This window comes from Euleptes europaea, chromosome 18 (genome assembly GCF_029931775.1).
Source record: "Euleptes europaea isolate rEulEur1 chromosome 18, rEulEur1.hap1, whole genome shotgun sequence".
Taxonomy (NCBI): Eukaryota; Metazoa; Chordata; class Lepidosauria; order Squamata; family Sphaerodactylidae; genus Euleptes; species Euleptes europaea.
The window spans coordinates 5339640-5360276 of record NC_079329.1 but is presented as its reverse complement, the minus strand read 5'-3'; the positions used below and the strand labels follow the sequence as shown (position 1 = coordinate 5360276).

The 20637-nt window shown below is 43.9% G+C and overlaps 2 protein-coding genes across 2 annotated transcripts; both read right to left on the bottom strand.

The window, feature by feature from the left end:
- Positions 1-3906: 3906 nt before the first annotated feature.
- LOC130489345 (vomeronasal type-2 receptor 26-like) lies at positions 3907-9197 on the bottom strand. The gene is made up of 4 exons (XM_056863042.1): positions 8397-9197; positions 7811-8038; positions 7173-7299; positions 3907-4808 (listed from the first exon to the last, which is right to left on the bottom strand). Exons 1-4 carry the CDS (start codon positions 9195-9197, stop codon positions 3907-3909), a joined length of 2058 nt encoding a protein of 685 aa, XP_056719020.1.
- A 5590-nt stretch (positions 9198-14787) lies between these two features.
- LOC130489676 (vomeronasal type-2 receptor 26-like) lies at positions 14788-18848 on the bottom strand. The gene is made up of 4 exons (XM_056863447.1): positions 18048-18848; positions 17546-17773; positions 16914-17040; positions 14788-15689 (listed from the first exon to the last, which is right to left on the bottom strand). Exons 1-4 carry the CDS (start codon positions 18846-18848, stop codon positions 14788-14790), a joined length of 2058 nt encoding a protein of 685 aa, XP_056719425.1.
- Positions 18849-20637: the final 1789 nt, after the last annotated feature.

Below are 20637 nucleotides of genomic sequence, written 5' to 3'. Positions count from 1 at the left end.
ACCAATGGCAAGATCACCTGGCTGATACCACTCATGTGGCACAGGGAGAGGGTCAGTCTCCGGACACCTGATGCCGTTTACTCTCCATGCCGCCAGAAGTGCCAGGAGCTGCAAAACCCCTAGCTTCGCCATCCGGTGAAAAGCTTCCCTCTAGACCCAAAAGGTGAGAGATCCAACCGGCAATGTCCTGCCTAGTCCCCTCTCCCACCGCTCAGTGACACAGGGGCATTTCATAGCCGCCTTCAGATTTGTTTACTGCTTTCTGTCGCCTTCCGCATAGCCCCTGGAGCTTTGGTCAGCTGAATAAATCATAGTGATGTAGATGATTGCAGGGGAAGATAATCACCGCTGTGAAGATTGGGCCATAAGTGACTTCCTTGCTACCTCCCTCCTCTTTTAGCCTAACCTCTAGTCTCCTCGTTTCTCCTGAGATAATAAACAGGACCTTTGATCAAATTCTCCATTATGAACAAACACCAGCATCAGCACCTTGCAGATTTACCAACCTCCAGCCGGGGGCTGGAGTTCTCCTGAAATTACAAGTGATACTTTGACCAAAGTTTAGTTCCCTGGAGGAAAGGGATGCTTCAGAGGACAGAGTCATTTCCCCACGGAGCTCCCTCCCCTCCCCACACTCCACCGTCCCTAGGAATGCCCCCAATTAGCCAGGATTTTTTAAGCCAGAGTTGGCAACCCTAAGCTCTACTAAAAAAAAAAAAAATCTCTGCCAGTTTATATATTGAAGCCATTGACTGCACTGGGAACATGATGTAGTACAATTTTAAAATATATTTTCCTTGTTTAGCACAGCTCACACTATCTACCGTGAAAGCAAGATTAATGTCCAGCTCCAGTTTTTTAAGTGATGAGAAATGAGAGCTTAACATACAATCACTGAAGTTTCTGCCATCTGTGTTGCACTCAGTGCTTGCACAGGGGACTACCTTCACCTATCTTGCTTCCAATAACAGTGAAGGAGAAGAAGACTGCATAGAATTGGCCCCAAGATTTGCCTGGACATCTTCTGGTCAACTTTTACATTCCACAGAGTTATAGAAACTTTAAAACAAACACACAGTGGATAGTCTTTGCTGCCCAAAAAGTGGCCAGATCCTTGTTTTTCTCACTACCCCATAAGAACATAAGATAGGGTTGCCAACCTCCAGGTACTAGCTGGAGATCCCCTCTATTACAACTGATCTCCAGCCGATTGAGATCAGTTCACCTGGAGAAAATGGCTGCTTTGGCAATTGGAATTTCAACTTATGGCATTGAAGTCCCTCCCCTCTTTAAACCACACCCTCCTCAGGCTCTGCCCCAAGCATCTCCTGTCGGTGGCAAAGAGGGGCCTGGCAACCCTAGCCATAGATTTCAATGGCCAAAGTGGCCATTTTCTATGTGTGCGTGCTTGTATCGGCATTGAATCATATATTGAGAGGACAAACATGATAATTAAAAACATTCTTCTGCTTTATAATCTCAGGAAATAATTTCCTGGTGGGGGAGCTCATGATCACCACCTTGGGTATTAGGCAAAAATACCGACAAGTAGAAACCACAGCCAGAAAAGAAAGTGGAGAGACAAATCTAATTTTATATCAGGAAGCTGATGGCAAGAAGGACCCCCCTTCTCAACGGAGAAGCCACATTTAAACTGCCCATACAGCCTAGCGTGTCCCACTCCCAAACTATTCCCATCTTCCACGGACATCCCTATTTCTACCATTACAGAAAACACTGTAAACGACAGATGAGATGACCTCTCTGAACAAGACTATATTCATTGGATGCTAGGTGTGGGTAGTAGGGTTGCCAGGTCCCTCTTCGGCACAGGTGGGAGTGGATCCTGAGGAGGGCGGGGTTTGGGGACGGAAGGGACTTCAATGCCATAGAGTCCAATTGCCAAAGCGGCCATTTTCTCCTGGTGAACTGATCTACATTGACTGGAGATCAGTTTTAATAGCAGGAGATCTCCAGCTAGTACCTGGAGGTTGGCAACCCTAGTGGGCAGTGATAGAGGCTCATTGCTGTGAGAAGGAAGCTAAACTATCCTCATGCTGCTGTGGCCTCTGATGGTCTCTTATATTGGCATCACCTCCCTGGTGTCATGCAAATGACCTTCTGGTGTGGTCCTCTTTAAAGGGAAGTTACAGAAACAGAACTCAAGGTCCTGGATAGACTTCAGCCTCCCTTCAGTTTCTGCTTTCACAACCCAGCGTCATGGAACTGTGGCTCTGGATAAGTTTTCTGCTCTTTTCCCCAGCATGTAAGAAAGGCCCTCGTTTCCCCCGACACAGATGGCACTAGGAATTCTGTTGTCTTTCCCCCAAGTCCACTAGGGTTGCCAACCTCCAGGCAGCTTATCCGTCTATATTTTTCCCATCTGTGCAGGTGTTTCTTCTCAGACCCTTGTCGAGTCTGGGGGTGGCATCAAAAGACCAGGAGAGACTCTGCAACTGACCTGTACAGTGTCTGGATTTTCTCTGTCAGACTATGAAATGCACTGGGTTCGTCAGCCACCAGGAAGAGGGCTGGAGTGGCTTGCACTTATCAGAGCTGCTGGAAGCACGGACTACAACAGTGCTCTTCGAAATCGGATCAGCATCAGAAAGGACAACGCAAAGAGCCAAATGTTTCTGCAGGTGGATGGTCTGAAGGCTGAAGACTCTTGCATCTATTACTGTGCAAGATACACGGTGAGAGAAAAGCAGTACAAAAACTACCCATCCAGAAACCCAGATGTCACTCAGGCATGCGTTTGGGTTTACCATTGCAAAACAAGCCCCTCTTTCTGCCTCTCCATTTCCTCCAGGGCGTGACATTGCACATCATTCACACTGCGAAAATATTTCTTGCAGACATAAAGCTGCCTTATACTGAATCAGACCCTTGGTCCATCAAAGAACTCTCTGCTCAGACCAGCAGCAGCTCTCTGGGGTCTCAGGCAGAGGTCGTTCACATCACCTACTTTCCTAATCTCTTTAACTGGAGATGTTGGAGATTGAACCTGGGACCTTCTGCATTCCAAGCAGGAGCTCTACCACTGAGCAACAGCCCCTCCCTTCTTGCATGGAAACCTGCAGTGGCAATAAAATATTATTATATTTTGGAAATGTTCAGCATGAGTCTGCTATGGGATGGAGTTTCGGGGGTGCGGCAGTACCGCCACTGAATTGCAAGCAGATGTACTACCACATCCTCTTTGCTCCATGGGCTCCATGTGACAAGACTACATAGAATTTGTCTCAGGACTCGACTGAACATCATCTGGCCCACATTCACAACACACAACAGAAACAACCACAATTCAGCAGAAACAACTGAAGGTTTGGTCGATCTTGCTAGGTACTGATGGTGTTCCCTCACCAAACACTTTCTGACATAGGAATGAGTGATAGTGTGTTTGAGTAGCAGCCATTCCTTCCTCTGGCTGTGTGATAAGTGCCATGGCTCAGTGGTGGAGCGTCTGCTTGGCATGCAGAAGGTCCCAGGCCCAGTCCCCGGCATCTCCAGTTAAAGGGACTAGGCAAGTAGGTAATGTTTCAGACCCCTGCCTGAGACCCTGAAGAGCTGCTGCCAGCCTGAGTAGACAACACTGACTTTGATGGACCAAGGGTCTGATTCAGTATAAGGCAGCTTCACGTGTTCATGTGCCTGAATAGGACAGATGGCCTGGTCTTCGAAGGTTCTCTACCAGTCTCTCAATTGTTTGGGTTCAAACCACCTTCTACTATTAGCTTCTTGTCATTTACTTATCTATTTGGAAAGTGAGGGTCTGACACAATGGCACTAATGTCCCAAAGTCCATAAATGAACTTTTCAGAGGTAAACATTGATGTACTGCCTTTGTATATTTCCTTTAGGCAATTGGCTCACTGTACATGTACCCTAAGAATCATCAGTCCTTTAATTTTTTCTCCTGATTAGCTCTTCTTTTGTGTTCAGCTCAGGTTTCAGGACAATAACGTAAATCTTTGGAGAAAATATACAGCCCAGTAAGCCAGCACTGGAGGCCAAGATAGAGAAGATCTCCATGGCTACCATGTATTTTCCTTTGGTGCTCAGGTACGTTGGAACAAAAGACACCCAAACACTGCAAAAGATCAGCATGCTGAAGGTGATGACTTTGGCTTCGTTGAAACTATCCGGCAACTTCCTGGCAAGGAAAGCCACAATCAGGCTAATGAAGGACAGAAGTCCCATGTAGCCCAGGACAATGTAAAACATGGTGGCAGAACCTTCATTACATTGAGCCACAATCTCTGTAGTCAGAGACTGCATGTCGAAATCTGGAAATGGGGGAGAGGTTGCTAGCCACATCGTACAAATGCCTGCTTGAATGAAGGAGCAGGAAAGGACTATGAAGTTGCCCAGCCTTTTCCCCACCCACTTCCTCATGCTGGATCCTGGTTTGGTGGCCATGAAAGCTACAACCACAGTGATGGTTTTGGCCAACACACAAGACACAGCCACGGAGAAGACAATGCCAAAAACAGATTGTCGGAGAAAGCAGGTCACCCTGCTTGGTTCTCCAAGGAACAGCAAAGAGCAGAGGAAGCAGAAGAGAAGGGATATGAGGAGAAGATAGGTGATATCCTTGTTGTTGGCCTTGACAATGGGGGTACCTCTGTGTTTAATGAACGTTCCTAAGACTAAGGCTGTGGTCAGGGACAGAGCAAGACCAAGTAAAAGCAGACCAATTCCTAGAGGTTCTTCAAAAGACAGGAAGCTTAATTTTTTAGGAATGCATCCATCTTTATCCTTGCTTGGATATTGATCTGCTGGACATTTGATGCAATCTTCCGCATCTGAAACAAACAAAATGATTAAGGGTTGTCACAGTAGCAACTCATGATTGTGTTTGATGTAGGACCATTGTAGAACATTTTTATTCATGTTCAGTGCTTACTGCTGGTTCTGTGTATCAAGTAGAGGCATAAAAGTTCTACATATGTTGAAGCCATGGGGGAAAGAATGGTTTTTTGAAGGGGGAGTAATGGAATTTGGGGAAAATGTAAATATATGTATTACATACTTTCCTATCAATGTGATGCATATTGGACTGGTATAACAATATAATGTATAACTTAGTTATCATATACAATTGTGCTATTTGGCATATTTTTGGAATTTTTTAAAATCTCATTTTTTGCACACAAAAAATTGCAAATACACTCAGTGATTTAGAAAGAGCTGCAAATTTCATATTGCTAGTATAAATGTGACTACACCAAAAGGCATGCTAATATATTGTATTGCGGCACATTAGAACATAAGAAAAGTCATGCTGGATCAGACCAAGGTCCATCAAGTCCAGTAGTCTGTTCACACAGCGGCCAAACAGGTGCCTCTAGGAAGCCCACAAACAAGACGACTGCAGCAGCATTATCCTGCCTGTGTTCCACAGCACCTCATATAATAGGCATGCTCCTCTGATCCTGGAGAGAATAGGTCCGCATCATGACTAGCCATGAATGCCCTTCTCCTCTATGAACATGTCGACTCCCCTCTTAAAGCCTTCCAAGTTGGCAGCCATCACCCCATCCTGGGACACAGAGTTCCACAATTTAACATTAACATACCACACCCTCATTAGCACATATCTTGATACTTACAGGACAATGATTAGCACATTACCTTTAATACTTTGCAGGACAATGACTCAGCTCAAGCCCAACCCCCTTCTGACTATATATTACTCTTCCTACACACTTGACACTGAGAGACACTGTCCTTCAGTGTTACTCCTCTGAAGATGCCTGCCACAGCTGCTGGTGAAACGTCAGGAAAGAAAATACCAAGACCACGGTCACACAGCCCAGATAGCCTACAAGAACCGATGAACTCTGACCATGAAAGCCTTCGACAATATTTAGCACAATGTTATGCCACTGAAATTCTCCATGCTCAGGACTGAATCTGAATTTACAAGTTTCATAATTTTGTTTCCCATATAAGTTGATCTTTTCAACCTGAGTGTTCTAATTCATCTTCGATACTGAGTAATAGTAGTGCTCCTACTTCCTTTCCCTTTGATTTTTTAATTCAAAGGAAAGTTCATGTAGTTGTGACTGTTCCTACCAGGCTCTCTCTCCTCTCTCGTGGAGACCATTCTGTCCCTTGACTTCCCAAGAAGCATGGGATAATGCAGCAAGCTGGAAGATGCTTAGTTCACAAATGGAGGAACAGTTATGATGAATGGGATCAACACCAGGCTGGAGCACAGGCTGGGAGAAAATCCTGAGCAAGTTTACTCAGAGATAAGTTTCGTGGTATTCAATGGAGCCAGCATGGTGTGGTGGTTAAGAGCGGAAGTGTGGAGTGGTGGACTCTGATCTGGAGAACCGGGTGTGATTCCCGACTCCTCCACATGAGTGGTGGACGCTAATCCAGTGAACTGGATTTGTTTCCCCACTCCTACACATGAAGCCAACTGGGTGACCTTGGGCTAGTCACAGCTCTTAGAGCTCTCTCAGCCCCACCTACCTCACAGGGTGTCTGTCGTGGGGAGGGGAAGGTGATTGTAAGCCAATTTGATTCTCCCTTAAGTGGTTGAGAAAGTCGGCATATAAATATCAACTCCTCCTCCTCCTCCTCCTCCTCCTCCTCCTCCTCCTCCTCCTCTTCTTCTTCTTCTTCTTCTTCTTCTTCTTCTTCTTCTTCTTCTTCTTCTTCTTCTTCTTCTTTCTCCCAGGAACGAGCCTTTAGGATTGCAGCCTCTGTGTGGAAACGGCGGAGGTGAAGGATATTGCTTCATCATATTCATGGACATATTCATGGAGGAAAGGGGTATTCATGGCTATTAGTTAGAATGGATACGAGTCATGCTGCATACCTATTCTCTCTAGTATCAGAGGAGCATGCCTATTATTTTGGGTGCAGTGGAACACAGGCAGGATGGTGCTGCTGCAGCCATCTTGTTTGTGGGCTTCCTAGAGGCACCTGGTTGGCCACTGTGTGAACAGACTGTTGGACTTGATGGGCTTTGGTCTGATCCAGCAGGGCCTTTCTTATGTTCTTATCATCATCTCCAATGTGTCTATGCAAAGCTTCCTTATTTGCTCCAAGAAGACACAAACTCAGGAGACTCAATGATGAAGGCTCACTGTGACTTATTTGATAAGCATTTCACCTATAAAGTCACACATATCTGTATCCTGGGCATCTCTTACCCTTCTGGTTTGATATCTTCCCTGCTGGGCAAGGAGTGCACTCATAGCAGCAAAATTTCTCCCCTTCCTTCTTTTTCTTCTGATAACCAGGACGACAGAAATCATTGCACACAGATAAAGGTAGCACCTGACAAAAGGTGGGAAAGGTTTGGGATTAGGAACATGGGGAAATCATTGTATTGTTTGTTACCTGACATATCCAACCAAATACTGAGCAGCTAAAATAGAATAAAAGTTAATTGTGCATAGAAGACAAATGGGGGCACCCTCTTCAGACTCCCATAAAATAAAATTGAACCCCCTGACTCAAACTTAACCAAACATGGGAGTTCTTCTCAGGAGAGTCACCTGCAGGTATGCTGCAAATTTGATGCATCTACCTTTTTTTAAAAGCCCCCCAGAAACCTGCAAAGATTTCCCATTGACTTTAATGGATTCCAGAATTTTCAGACATCTGAAAAAAAGCTGGGGGGAAACCCATATTGGTATGGTGATTCAGCTTTTTTGGATTTTCTGAAAATGTTTGGGTTCAATAAACCTGAATCTGAAAAAAACCAGAAAAAAATTGGTGCACCCCTATCCTTAAATCATTGATCCAGAGAGTCGAGTGGCCCCTAAGAAGACCCTGATATCCAAACCTGATTAAAATTGGCTTGCCATACAATCATATCTTCATCAATTGTGAATTCTTTTCCTTCAAGAGTGTTGGGATCCACCCTTCCAACCTTTATACTCCTGTAGGACTTGTTTGGAGATGTGACCAGATTCATTATATCAAATCCAGCTTTCCTCTCTCTGGATTTATCAAAAGATATCATTTCTCCAGCTGAGTTATTAAATGAAAGGCCTTGAAGAATCAGGTGCAGCTAATTGAAGAAAAGGATAGCGACATATAGAAAAAAAGTATCTTCTTTCCAGGCTTCATATATCAAAAGAGATAATTCCACTATCATGCCATTGAATAATATGAATAGTTATTTGTGTGGCCTCAACTTTAAAAAAGAGACAAACATTAATCAATTTGGTTCTTGTAGGTTATCCAGGCTGTGTGACAGTGTCTTCAGTGTTACTTCTCTGAAGATGCCTGCCGCAGCTGCTGGCGAAACGTCAGGAAAGAAAATACCAAGACCACGGTCACACAGCCCGGATAACCTACAAGAACCAATGAACTCTGACCGTGAAAGCCTTCGACAATATTAATCAATTTCCCTAGGTAGACATTACCTGCCAAGGCTGGACATGTGGAAATTCAATTTTTTTGCCACCTGTCATTGCTCCATGCTTGGATCTTGATGAGTGAAGGGCCTGCAGAGCATGTGCTATGGCATAGACCGCATTGTAAATGCTATAACTATGGCCAGTCATGAGCACTTCAAAAACAGGATATGGAAGGCTCTCCAGCTTTTCCTCTCCAGTACATGTGTCATCAGCTTTCAACAGCTCCAGTGGATTGGAAAGTGTGCAGTCAAATACTTGCTCCCAGAACTCCCGGAGAAAACCATCTCCTTGGGTTGAGTCAGGTTTTATGTGCTGAAGAAATTTCCGGAACCCTAGAACCTCCATTGTGTGGACTGTGAAGGAAATGGCCCCTTGGAAGAATTGGATACCCCAGTCCTTCATATGGCCTGTTAATACAAAATCAGTCTGGGCTGTCATTATCCACACTTTCCCTAATGCAGCATTTTCCTTACTTCCAGGATTTCCTAGATGCATAAATAAGCTGAATGCTACAATGCTCGTGGATTCTCCATAGAAAATAAGTGCACTGGCTTTGCTATCTGAAAAAGAACCATCAGCATTTGAGACAAAAGCATTTATGTCATCAAACGTATTCCAAAAGAATTGCTTTGGGACTCGTTGAATGAAGGCCAAGCAGATTTCATTTTGGGATAGAAATGGCTCCATGGCCTGCACAAAATGTTCACCGCTTTCATCGTCCACCGCCAACAGCCCAACCCACGTCCATCCAAAATGGAGAAGCAACCAGAGAATCCCCATGTACTGATGGTCTTCATTTGGAACCATGCGGTAAAAGGAAGGAAACTTGCTTGCATCCATGACCTCAGAGGCAAATGACCCATAAGTCAGCTAAAAAAGGACAGATGTTTTACAGTAGATATGGAAAGAGTCCATTGCTAAGTAGTAGAGCAGGGGTATCAAACTCATTTGTTATGAGGGCCAGATATGACACTTGATCAGGTCGGACCATGCCTCGCCAGCCCAGAACAGGAATTGGGAAGGGGGTTGCCATGACTGGCGGGTCTGCAGCGAGCTCATCAGCCCAGATTGGGACTAGGGTGGTGGCTGCCTTGGCTCATGGGTTGGATAAGAGCCCTCATGGGGCCGCATCCAACCCGCTGGCCGTATGTTTGACACCACATATAGAAGAGCACTGATAGAGAATCAAACCCTGGCATCTTCAGTTAAATGAAGCCAAGTATCAGGTCATGGGAAAGACGTTATCTGCCTGAGCCTCAGGAGATCCAATGCCAGTCAAGCAGATAGTATTCAGTTAGATGGGCCAATGACCTGACGTAGCCATACAGGATTTCAGAGAGTGCCTGTTGAATTCTCTTACACAGTTGTTCCCAACCTGGGGTACATGTACCCCCATGGATACAAACCAGGACATTTAGGGGCACGAGAAAAAACTGAATAATGGCAGGAAAAGGCATTTGAAATAACAGCAACTATATTAATTACAAACATTTTGGTAATATGAGGGGTACAATTTATGGAAATGGGCTGCCAAGGGATATACAAGTGAAAAAAGGTTGACAACCACTGCTCTTGCAGCGCAGGAACATGATACAATTCCTGGGAAATGAACATCAGATAGAAATCTGCTGCTAAATTCCTTTGCATCCTCCCCACCACCACCACCACCACCACCACAAAAGGAACAATATGGCAACCCCCCAAAAATAAGAGAATGCTGTACCTTCAGTCAATCAGTCATATCCCACCCTCCTTAAAACACTTCTCAATTAAAAAAAAAAACTGTGCAGTTTGCAAACATGCGTAAAAGAAGTCTCGTGCACACATTCTACCTGTGGAATCTTGTAAAGACTTAAGATGTCCGCCATATGAAAAGAAGTCTCATAGCCAAGTCCCCCAATGACAGCTATGAGGTTCTTCTGGCTGTCACATTTATAGTTGGGGACAAATCTGTGTGACTTGAAGAGCAGGTCCAGAGTAGTACGGTAGGTTGTCTTCATATCATAGTGGCTATCATAGATGTGGGACCCAAGAGTGACATTGGACAGGGTCTTGGGATTCTCGTTGATCTCACTGATGGCAAACACCAGGGCAAGGATGTGCTGGTAGAACTTCGTCATCATGCTATAAACAGCGTTGAATACGCTTTAATAGGATAATCCTTCCCCCAGCAAGTCACTGCATCGTAATTTTGACCCATTTCGACTCTGACTAATTTACCGTATTGTAAGGATAGGCTATTAGTTTTTTTCAGAGTTGTCAGCTTCCAGAATTCAGTGTTCTCCTCAGGGGTGTGGAAATTAGGATCTCAGAATAAGGGGATTAATCTTGCCTCTGTTGCACTTAAATATACTTGCAGAAGCATGGACACACAGCCCTCATGGAAAACACAGCCTCTGTGGAGGTATATTGTGAGCACTAGATAACATATTTTATGAAAGTACTAAATCTCTCTCACCTCCTTTTTTTTCCTACACAGAAGGAGCTCTCATTATTGGAGAAGCAATCCCTCATTTGTTGCAAAGTATGCACCATGAGCCAGATTCAGAGAGTGATTGGGAAAAAAAGAGTGCTGAGGAGAACCAAGCCTTTCCCTTCTATAGGTTTATAGTTGTCTATTAAATGTCCATCCTGTCTTTCCTCCAGGATGGTGTACATAACTATCCTCTCCCTATTTTACCCTGGCAAAATCCTATGGTTAGTATAGGTGGTTAAAGATGAATTATCCCCAAAACCATCCAGCAGTCTTTCTGACTGATCAAGATTTGAACCCAAGGCTCCTGGTCTATTCTAAAACCCATCCCTCCCTGGTCCTACTATACCTACGTGGTTCCTAACCAAGAGAGTTCTTATGTTAGGGATTATATCTGCCCCAGTGGATATGGTGGTGGATGAAAGAAAAGGGCTTACCTTGGATCCTCAGACACATTCTCTTCAGGTTGCTTCTCGAAAGACGGTATGTGAAAAGAATATGTGATCAGAGAAGACATCCCACCCAGGAGGAAATCCCCAGGCTGGTATTGTTCATGTGAAAGAGGGAAGGGATCAGGATTTGAGCATGTCATAGGGCACACTCTCCATTCAATGGGACGAAACACCATAAAAAGCACCACCAGCCTCAGCATACTGGCAACTCTTTCCTCCAGATGCATACTCTCTGGATCCCCTCTGCAGTGTCACAGGCAACATTGGATCGTGGCTACCTCTGGCAAATATCCTTTCTAAGGGAAACACGTGCCCCTTGTTCCCGTGATTTTTACAATTACAACTCATGCCTTGGATGCTAACTCGGATTACATGGATGCAAGCGATCAAACTGGAAGAGCTCAGTGTACTGGCTGTTTGTGTATGCATATATCTCTCTAAATAACCTCTTTTAAGCTTGTATTTTGAAAGTTTGCTCAACCTTCTGAAAAGTCACCTAGCCTTTGGTCAGGAGGAACAAATTACAGTGATGTGGCTAATTGCAGGGGGAGATGATTAGAGGGAGGGAATTTGGACTATTGGTGCCATCTTGGAAAATAAATGCTCTTTCCCCCCACATCTGATGAAGGACCTATTTTTCTCCAGTGTTCCAGATGGTGCAATTCCCAACAGGAAAGGCTATCCATACAAGAAACTATTGACTTGATTGATGACACGGTGAAGTGATACCCTGCCATTACACTCATGCTCAAGGCAGTTCAAGACATCTGTGTTGAAATCAAATTCATTGCCCAACTCTAGTTTTAGTAGGAAAACCAGTGTTAAAAAATCTTGGAAGGGATAAATGATCTTCTTGCCCCTTCGAGCAGTTAATCATGGAAGTAACCCTAGGGCAGCTAGAACTTGATCAAATCCCAACAGCAGGGACTCATCTCTCAAGAGAAGTGAGTGTTGTTAGAAATGATACCAACAATATCCAGTTGGTATAAAGAAAGGAGCAGGAAACTGCTCAGAAAGGAATATGTGAATTAGGAGATGAGGAGTCCAGACTATTTTGTGTGGTTGGCTCCCTTCTGTCTTGGAAGTCACAGAGTCCGTTACGTCTTTGAGTCACAGAGCCTGTTACGTCCCCCATAACTTCCTGCTAGATTTCCCCACCATGACTCTCTTCCCCTACCTGCACGACTGAGAAGCCATGTCTGGCCTACATCTCTGGATTGCTTTGTCCAATTCTAACCCCCTTATGACCCCAGCAGGTTTTCAGTATAGCCTGCTGCCCACCTCTCTCCTATTGGGCACTTGGTTTGGTCAGATACTGCCTGAGTCTTGCCAATCCTAAGAATTGCTGAACTTGGCAAGTGAAAAGTGTATCATGAACTACTTTGGCACTTCCAGTCTATCTATCTGGAGCACTGTTAGCATCAACCAATCATAGTGGTGGTAGTACACAGATGATCCTTGAACACATCTCCTTCTACCCCTGTTTCACATGCAGCTCACTGACACATTATATTAATGGCAGCTTTGGTCAATGTAGTTTTAATCGATGGATTGTAAAAAGTGCTGTCAAGCTGCAGCTGACCTATGGCAACCCTACAAGGTTTTCAAGCCAAACCATGAACAGAAGTGGTTTGCCATTGCCTGCCTCTATGTAGCAACCCTGGACTGCCTTGGTGGTCTCCCAGCTGATCACTAACTCAGGCCAACCCCGCTCAGCTTCCAAGATCTGCAGAAACCGGGCTAGCCTGGGCCATCCAGGATAGGGCTTTAATAGATTAGGCAAATTAATAAAGAATGGGATTTTCATTGGCTATTAGTCAAGGTAGCTAACAGTAACTTCTGTGTAAGGTGCCAGCTTCAGCTGCTGAGGAAAAACAACAGAGATGAGATGTTGTTTTCATGCCATGTCAGCAGGACTTCTCAGAAGCATCCAAGTTGCCCTTGTGGAGAAAAAAAGATGCTGGGATACATCATTCTGTTCTCTGATGTTGAAAAGCAGCTATTATGTTGATCAAGCAAACTTTTAAAAGGTAAAAGTCCCCTATGCAAGCACCGGGCCATTCTTAACCCATGGGGTGACGTCACATCTCGACATTTACTAGGCAGAATTTGTTTACGGGGTGATTTGCCATCACCTTCCCCAGTCATCTTCCCTTTACCCCCAACAAGCTGGGTACTCATTTTACTGACCTTGGAAGGATGGAAGGCTGAGTCAGCCTTGAGCTGGCTGAAACCCACTTCCATTGGGATTGAACTCAGGTAGTTAGCAGAGCCTGGAGTGCAGTACTGCAGCTTACCACTCTGCGCCACTGGGCTCTAAAAGCAAACTTAGGAATACTATTAAATCCTCTTTGAAGCCATTTGTAGGCATAAGAATTGCGTGTACAACTGGATTGACAAACACTTCCACAATTGCAGGCACAACAACCACTGACCCTTGGCCTGTCCTCCCATCCCAGTTCTGCAATCGACACTCCCTCACCAATTGAAATAATCTTGTTTGTTCAATGTAGCCTGCATCCCACCTCTAGTTTCAGGAGGGGGTCCTTGTGTGATTTAATTGAGAATCATTTTGCAGACTCAAACAATCCAGTGCATGTTTGTCTCCACATAAGCCCTATTAGAAAGAGTTAGTACACTTCAACTCATTCGTTCCTTAATGAGAATCTCCTTTAGAGCATCACTCCATCTCCAGAACAGAACAGAAAATTATTCTGTAGTTACTTAGTGGCCGGAAGCACCCATATGAAATAAGATGTTTCAAAGAACATCTCCAGAATCACCACTGTTCATTGTTAACTGATGTAAGATTCTTGGGCTGTCTGTTTGGAGGAAGGAATGTGGTTAAGAGTTACTTTGCAGATGGCTCCTAAAAACATCAATAAATTTAGAACTGGATCAACTTGAAATTGTTTGAGAATCATTTGTGTGACATTCATCACTGGAATTAAGAAAGCACATTCTTGTATCCCTTTAATTGTTCCTTTTCTAAACTGGTAACACCCTGACTATTTCCATGAAAGGGAAAGAGGGAACACACGTGGGTGCCTTATACTGAATCAGACCACTGGTCTCATCAGGGTCAGAAATGTCTCCTCAAAATGGCAGCAGCTCTTTGGGCTCTCAGGGAGACATACCCATCCACATGGGTGTCACTTTGGCCTGGTGGTGATCTCTCACAAAATAAAATGGGTAAGTAGGTATTGAGAAGACAGCATAGAACATGTGGACAGCCCAAAAGGTGTGCGGAAGCACCACAATTGTTTGGGTTCAAACCACCTTCTACTATTAGCCTCTTGTTATTTATTTTATCTATTTGGAAAGTGAGGGTCTGAAACAACGGCACCATTGTCCCAAAGTCCATAAATAAACTTTTCAGAGGTAAACTCTGATGACTGTAATCGTACTGCCTTTGTATTTTGCCTTTAGGCAATTGGCTCACTGTACATGTATCCTAAGAATCATCAATTCTTTAATTCTTTCTCCTGATTATCTCCTCTTTTGTGTTCAGCTCAGGTCTCAGGACAATAACGTAAATCTTTGGAGAAAATATACAGCCCAGTAAGCCAGCACTGGAGGCCAGGATAGAGAAGATCTCCATGGCTACCATGTATTTTCCTTTGGTGCTCAGGTACGTTGGAACAAAGGACACCCAAACACTGCAAAAGATCAGCATGCTGAAGGTGATGAATTTGGCTTCGTTGAAACTATCTGGCAACTTCCTAGCAAGGAAAGCCACAATCAGGCTAATGAAGGACAGAAGTCCCATGTAGCCCAGGACAATGTAAAACATGGTGGCAGAACCTTCATTACATTGAGCTACAATCTCTGAAGTCAGAGACTGCATGTCGAAATCTGGAAATGGGGGAGAGGTTGCTAGCCACGTCATACAAATGGCTGATTGAATGAAGGAGCAGGAAAGGACTATGGAGTTGGCTAGCCTTTTCCCCACCCACTTCCTCATGCCGGACCCTGGTTTGGTGGCCATGAAAGCTACAACCACAGTGATGGTTTTGGCCAACACACAAGACACAGCCACTGAGAAGACAATGCCAAAAACAGATTGTCGGAGGAAGCAGGACTTCTTGCTTGGTTCTCCAAGGAACAGCAAAGAGCAGAGGAAGCAGAAGAGAAGGGATATGAGGAGAAGATAGGTGATATCCTTGTTGTTGGCCTTGACAATGGGGGTACCTCTGTGTTTAATGAACATTCCTAAGACTAAGGCTGTGGTCAGGGACAGAGCAAGACCAAGTGAAAGCAGACCAATTCCTAGAGGTTCTTCAAAAGACAGGAAGCTTAATTTTTTAGGAATGCATCCATCTTTATCCTTGCTTGGATATTGATCTGCTGGACATTTGATGCAATCTTCCGCATCTGAAACAAACAAAATGATTAAGGGTTGTCACAGTGGCAACTCATGATGGCCTTTGATGAAGGACCATTGTAGAACATTTTTATTCATGTTCAGTGCTTATTGCTGGTTCTGTGTATCAAATAGAGGCATAAAATTTATACATATGTTGAAGCCATGGGGGAAAGAATGGTTTTTTGAAGGGGGAGTAATGGAATTTGGAGAAAATGTAAATATATGTATTACATACTTTCTTATCAATGTGATGCGTATTGGACTGGTTTAACAATATAATGTATAACTTAGTTATCATATACAATTGTGCTATTTGGCATATTTTTCAAATTTTTTAAAATGTCATTTTTTACCAAAAAAATTCAAATATACTCAATGATTGAGAAAGAGTTGCAAATTTCTTATTGCTAGTATAAATGTGACTACACCAAAAGGCATGCTAATATATTGTATTGCTGCACATTAGACTCTGATCTGATGAACCGGGTTTGATTCACGACTCCTCCACATGAGTGGTGGACGCTAATCCAGTGAACTGGATATGTTTTCCCACTCCTACACATGAAGTCAACTGGGTGACCTTGGGCTAGTCACAGCTCTTAGGGCTCTCTCAGCCCCATCTACCTCACAGGGTGTCTGTCGTGGGGAGGGGAAGGTGATTGTAAGCCAATTTGATTCTCCCTCAAGTGGTTGAGAAAGTCAGCATATACTGTAAATGCCAACTCTTCTTCTTCTCCTCCTCCTCCTCCTCCCAGGAATGAGTCTTTAGGATTGCAGCCTCTGTATGGAAACGGCGGAGGTGAAGGATATTGCTTCATCATATTCATGGACATATTCATGGAGGAAAGGGGTATTCACGGCTATTAGTTAGAATGGATATGAGTCATGCTGCATACCTATTCTCTCTAGTATCAGAGGAGCATGCCTATTATTTTAAGTGCAGTGGAACACAGGCAGGATGGTGCTGCTGCAGCCGTCTTGTTTGTGGGCTTCCTAGAGGCACCTGGTTGGCCACTGTGTGAACAGACTGCTGGACTTGATGGGCTTGGTCTGATCCAGCAGGGCCTTTCTGATGTTCTTATCATCATATCCAGTGTGTCTATGCAAAGCTTCCTTATTTGCTCCAAGAAGACACAAACTCAGGAGACACAATGATGAAGGCTCACAGTGACTTATTTGATAAGCATTTCACCTATAAAGCTACACATATCTGTATCCTGGGCATCTCTTACCCTTCTGGTTTGATATCTTCCCTGCTGGGCAAGGAATGCACTCATAGCAGCAAAATTTCTCCCCTTCCTTCTTTTTCTTCTGATAACCAGGAGGACAGAAATCATTGCAGACAGATAGAGGTAGCACCTGTCCAAAGGTGGAAAAGGTTTTGGGAAGAGGGATATGGGGAAATCATTGTATTGTTTGTTATTTTACATATCCAACCAAATACTGAGCAGCTAAAATGGAATACAAGTCGATTGTGCATAGAGGACGAATGGGGGCCCCCTCTTCAGACCCCCAATAAAATTGGACCCCGACTCATACTTAACCAAACATGGGAGTCCTTCTAAGGAGAGTCACCTGCAGGTATGCTGCAAATTTGGTGCATCTACCTTTTTTTAAAAAGCCCCCCAGAAACCTGCAAAGATTTCCCATTGACTTTAGTAGATTCCAGAATTTTCAGACATCTGAAAAAAAGCTGGGAGGGGGTATATTGGTATGGGGATTCAGCTTCTTTGGATTTTCTGAAAATGTTTGGGTTCAATAAACCTGAATTTGAAAAAAACCCAGAAAAAATTGGTGCACCCCTATCCTTAAATCATTGATCCAGAGAGTCGGGTGGCCCCTAGGAAGACCCTGCTATCCAAACCTGTTTAAAATTGGCTTGCCATACAATCATATCTTCATCAATTATGAATTCTTTTCCTTCAAGAGTGTTGGGATCCACCCTTCCAACCTTTATACTCCTGCAGGACTTGTTTGGAGATGTGACCAGATTCATTATATCAAATCCAGCTTTCCTCTCTCTGGATTTATCAAAAGATATCATTTCTCCAGCTGAGTTATTAAATGAAAGGACTTGAAGAATCAGGTGCAGCTAATTGGAGAAAAGGATAGCGACATATAGGGGAAAAGGTTATCCTGTTTTATTCAAATATCTTTTCTAGAAGACAAACTTTTATTTCATTCAGAACAAGGCAGATAATGCAAGTATTTACAGTTAGTAGGAGACAATCTCTTCTTTCCAGACTTCATATATCAAATGAGATAACTCCACAAATCATGCCATTGAATAATATGGATAGTTATTTGTGTTGCCTCAACTTTAAAAAAGAGACAAACAATAATCAATTTTACTAGGTAGACATTACCTGCCAAGGCTGGACATGGAGAAATTCAATTTTTTTGCCACCTGTCATTGCTCCATGCTTGGATCTTGATGAGCGAAGGGCCTGCAGAGTATGTGCTATGGCATAGACCGCATTGTAAATGCTATAACTGTGGCCAGTCATGAGCACTTCAAAAACAGGATATGGAAGGCTCTCCAGCTTTTCCTCTCCAGTACATGTGTCATCAGCTTTCAACAGCTGCAGCGGATTGGAAAGTGTGCAGTCAAATACTTGCTCCCAGAAGTCCCGGAGAAAACCATCTCCTTGGGTTGAGTCAGGTTTTATGTGCTGAAGAAATTTCCGGAACCCTAGAACCTCCATTGTGTGGACTGTGAAGGAAATGGCCCCTTGGAAGAATTGGAAATCCCAGCCCTTTATATGGCCTGTTAATACAAAATCAGTCTGGGCTGTCATTATCCACACTTTCCCTAATGCAGCATTTTCCTTACTTCCAGGATTTCCTAGATGCATAAATAAGTTGAATGCTATAATGCTTGTGGATTCTCCATAGAAAATAAGTGCACTGGCTTTGCTATCTGAAAAAGATCCATCAGCATTTGAGACAAAAGCATTTATGTCATCAAACGTATTCCAAAAGAATTGCTTTGGGACTCGTTGAATGAAGGCCAAGCAGATTTCGTTTTGGGATAGCAATGGCTCCATGGCCTGCACAAAATGTTCACCGCTTTCATCTTCCACCGCCAACAGCCCAACCCACGTCCATCCAAAATGGAGAAGCAACCAGAGAATTCCCATATACTGATGATCTTCATTTGGAACCATGCGGTAAAAGGAAGGAAACTTGCTCGCATCCATGACCTCAGAGGCAAATGACCCATAAGTCAGCTTAAAAAAGGACAGATGTTTTACAGTAGATATGGAAAGAGGTGTGAGTCCATTGCTAAGTAGTAGAGCAGGGGTATCAAACTCAATTGTTATGAGGGCCGGATATGACATAAATGTCACTTGGTCAGGTCAGACCATGCCTCGCCAGCCCAGAACAGGAATTGGGAAGGGAGTTGCCATGACCGGCCAGTCTGCAGCGAGCTCATCAGCCCAGATTGGGATTAAGGGGGTGGCTGCCTTGGCTGGCTCATGGGTTGGATAAGAGCCCTCAAGGGGCCTCATCCAGCCCATGGGCCATATGTTTGACACCCCATATAGTAGAGCACTGATAGAGAATCAAACCTGGACATCTTCAGTTAAATGAAGCCAAGTATCAGGTCATGGGAAATACGTTATCTGCCTGAGCCTCTGGAGATCCAATGCCAGTCAAGCACACAGTTTTCAGTTAGATGGGCCAATGACCTGCCATACAGGATTTCAGAGAGTGTTTGTTGGAGCAATTAATATTTCCTGGAAAAACCTGCAGTTTTTGCTACAGTTAAAGTTAAAATTAGATCTGGGTGAATGATCTTACACAGTTGTTCCCAACCTGGGGTACCTGAACCCCGGGGATACAAACCAGGACATTTAGGGGCATTAGAAAAAATTGAATAATGGCAGGAAAAGGCATTTGAAATAACAGCAAGTATATTAATTACAAACATTTTGGTAATATGAGGGGTACAGTTTATGGAAATGGGTGCCCAGGGGTACACAAGTGAAAAAAGGTTGACAACCACTGCTCTTGCATCGCAGGAACATGATACAATTCCTGGGAAATGAACATCAGATAGAAATCTGCTACTAAATTCCTTTGCATCCTCCCCCTCTCACCACCACCACAGAAGGAACCATATGGCACTCCCTAAAAAAAATAAGAGAATGCTGTACCGTCAGTCAGTCATATCCCACCCTCCTTTCAAAAGACAAAAACACTTCCCGATAGACAACAGTGCAGTTTGCAAACATGTGTAAAAGAAGTATCGTGCACACATTCTACCTGTGGAATCTTGTAAAGACTTAAGATGTCCGCCATATGAAAAGAAGTCTCATAGCCAAGTCCCCCAATGACAGCTATGAGGTTCTTCTGGGTGTCACATTTATAGTTGGGGACAAATCTGTGTGACTTGAAGAGCAGGCCCAGAGTAGCACGGTAGGTCATCTTCATATCATAGTGGCTATCATAGATGTGGGACCCAAGAGTGACATTGGACAGGATCTTGGGATTCTCATTGATCTCATTGATGGCAAACACCAGGGCAAGGATGTGCTGGTAGAACTTCGTCACCATGCTATAAACAGCGTTGAATACACTTTAATAGGACAATCCTTCCCCCAGCAAGTCACTGCATCGTAATTTTGACCCATTTCGACTCTGACTAATTTACCTAATTGTAAGGATAGGTTTTTAGTTTTTTTCGGTGTTGTCAGCTTTCAGAATTCAGTGTTCTCCTCAAGGGTGTGGAAATTAGGATCTCAGAATAAGGGGATTAATCTTGCCTCTGTTGCACATAAATATACTTGCAGAATCATGGACACACAGCCCACATGGAAAACACAGCCTCTGTAGAGGTATATTGTGAGCACTAGATAACATATTTTATGAAAGTACTAAATCTCTCTCACCTCCTCTGTTTTCCTACACAGAAGGAGCTCTCGTTATTGGAGAAGCAATCCCTCATTTGTT

What these genes read in the sequence shown, in the direction of transcription:
- LOC130489345 (XM_056863042.1), bottom strand. Translation starts at nt 9,197, where the DNA reads ATGGTTCCAAATGAAGACCATCAGTACATGGGGATTCTCTGGTTGCTT. An exon ending in GGCAAGCCAATTTTAATCAG is followed by an intron (nt 7,300 to 7,810) that starts GTTTGGATATCA and finishes ACCTTTTGTCAG; the next exon opens with GTGCTACCTTTATCTGTGTG. An exon ending in GAAGATATCAAACCAGAAGG is followed by an intron (nt 4,809 to 7,172) that starts GTAAGAGATGCC and finishes TGTTTGTTTCAG; the next exon opens with ATGCGGAAGATTGCATCAAA.
- LOC130489676 (XM_056863447.1), bottom strand. Translation starts at nt 18,848, where the DNA reads ATGGTTCCAAATGAAGATCATCAGTATATGGGAATTCTCTGGTTGCTT. An exon ending in GGCAAGCCAATTTTAAACAG is followed by an intron (nt 17,041 to 17,545) that starts GTTTGGATAGCA and finishes ACCTTTGGACAG; the next exon opens with GTGCTACCTCTATCTGTCTG. An exon ending in GAAGATATCAAACCAGAAGG is followed by an intron (nt 15,690 to 16,913) that starts GTAAGAGATGCC and finishes TGTTTGTTTCAG; the next exon opens with ATGCGGAAGATTGCATCAAA.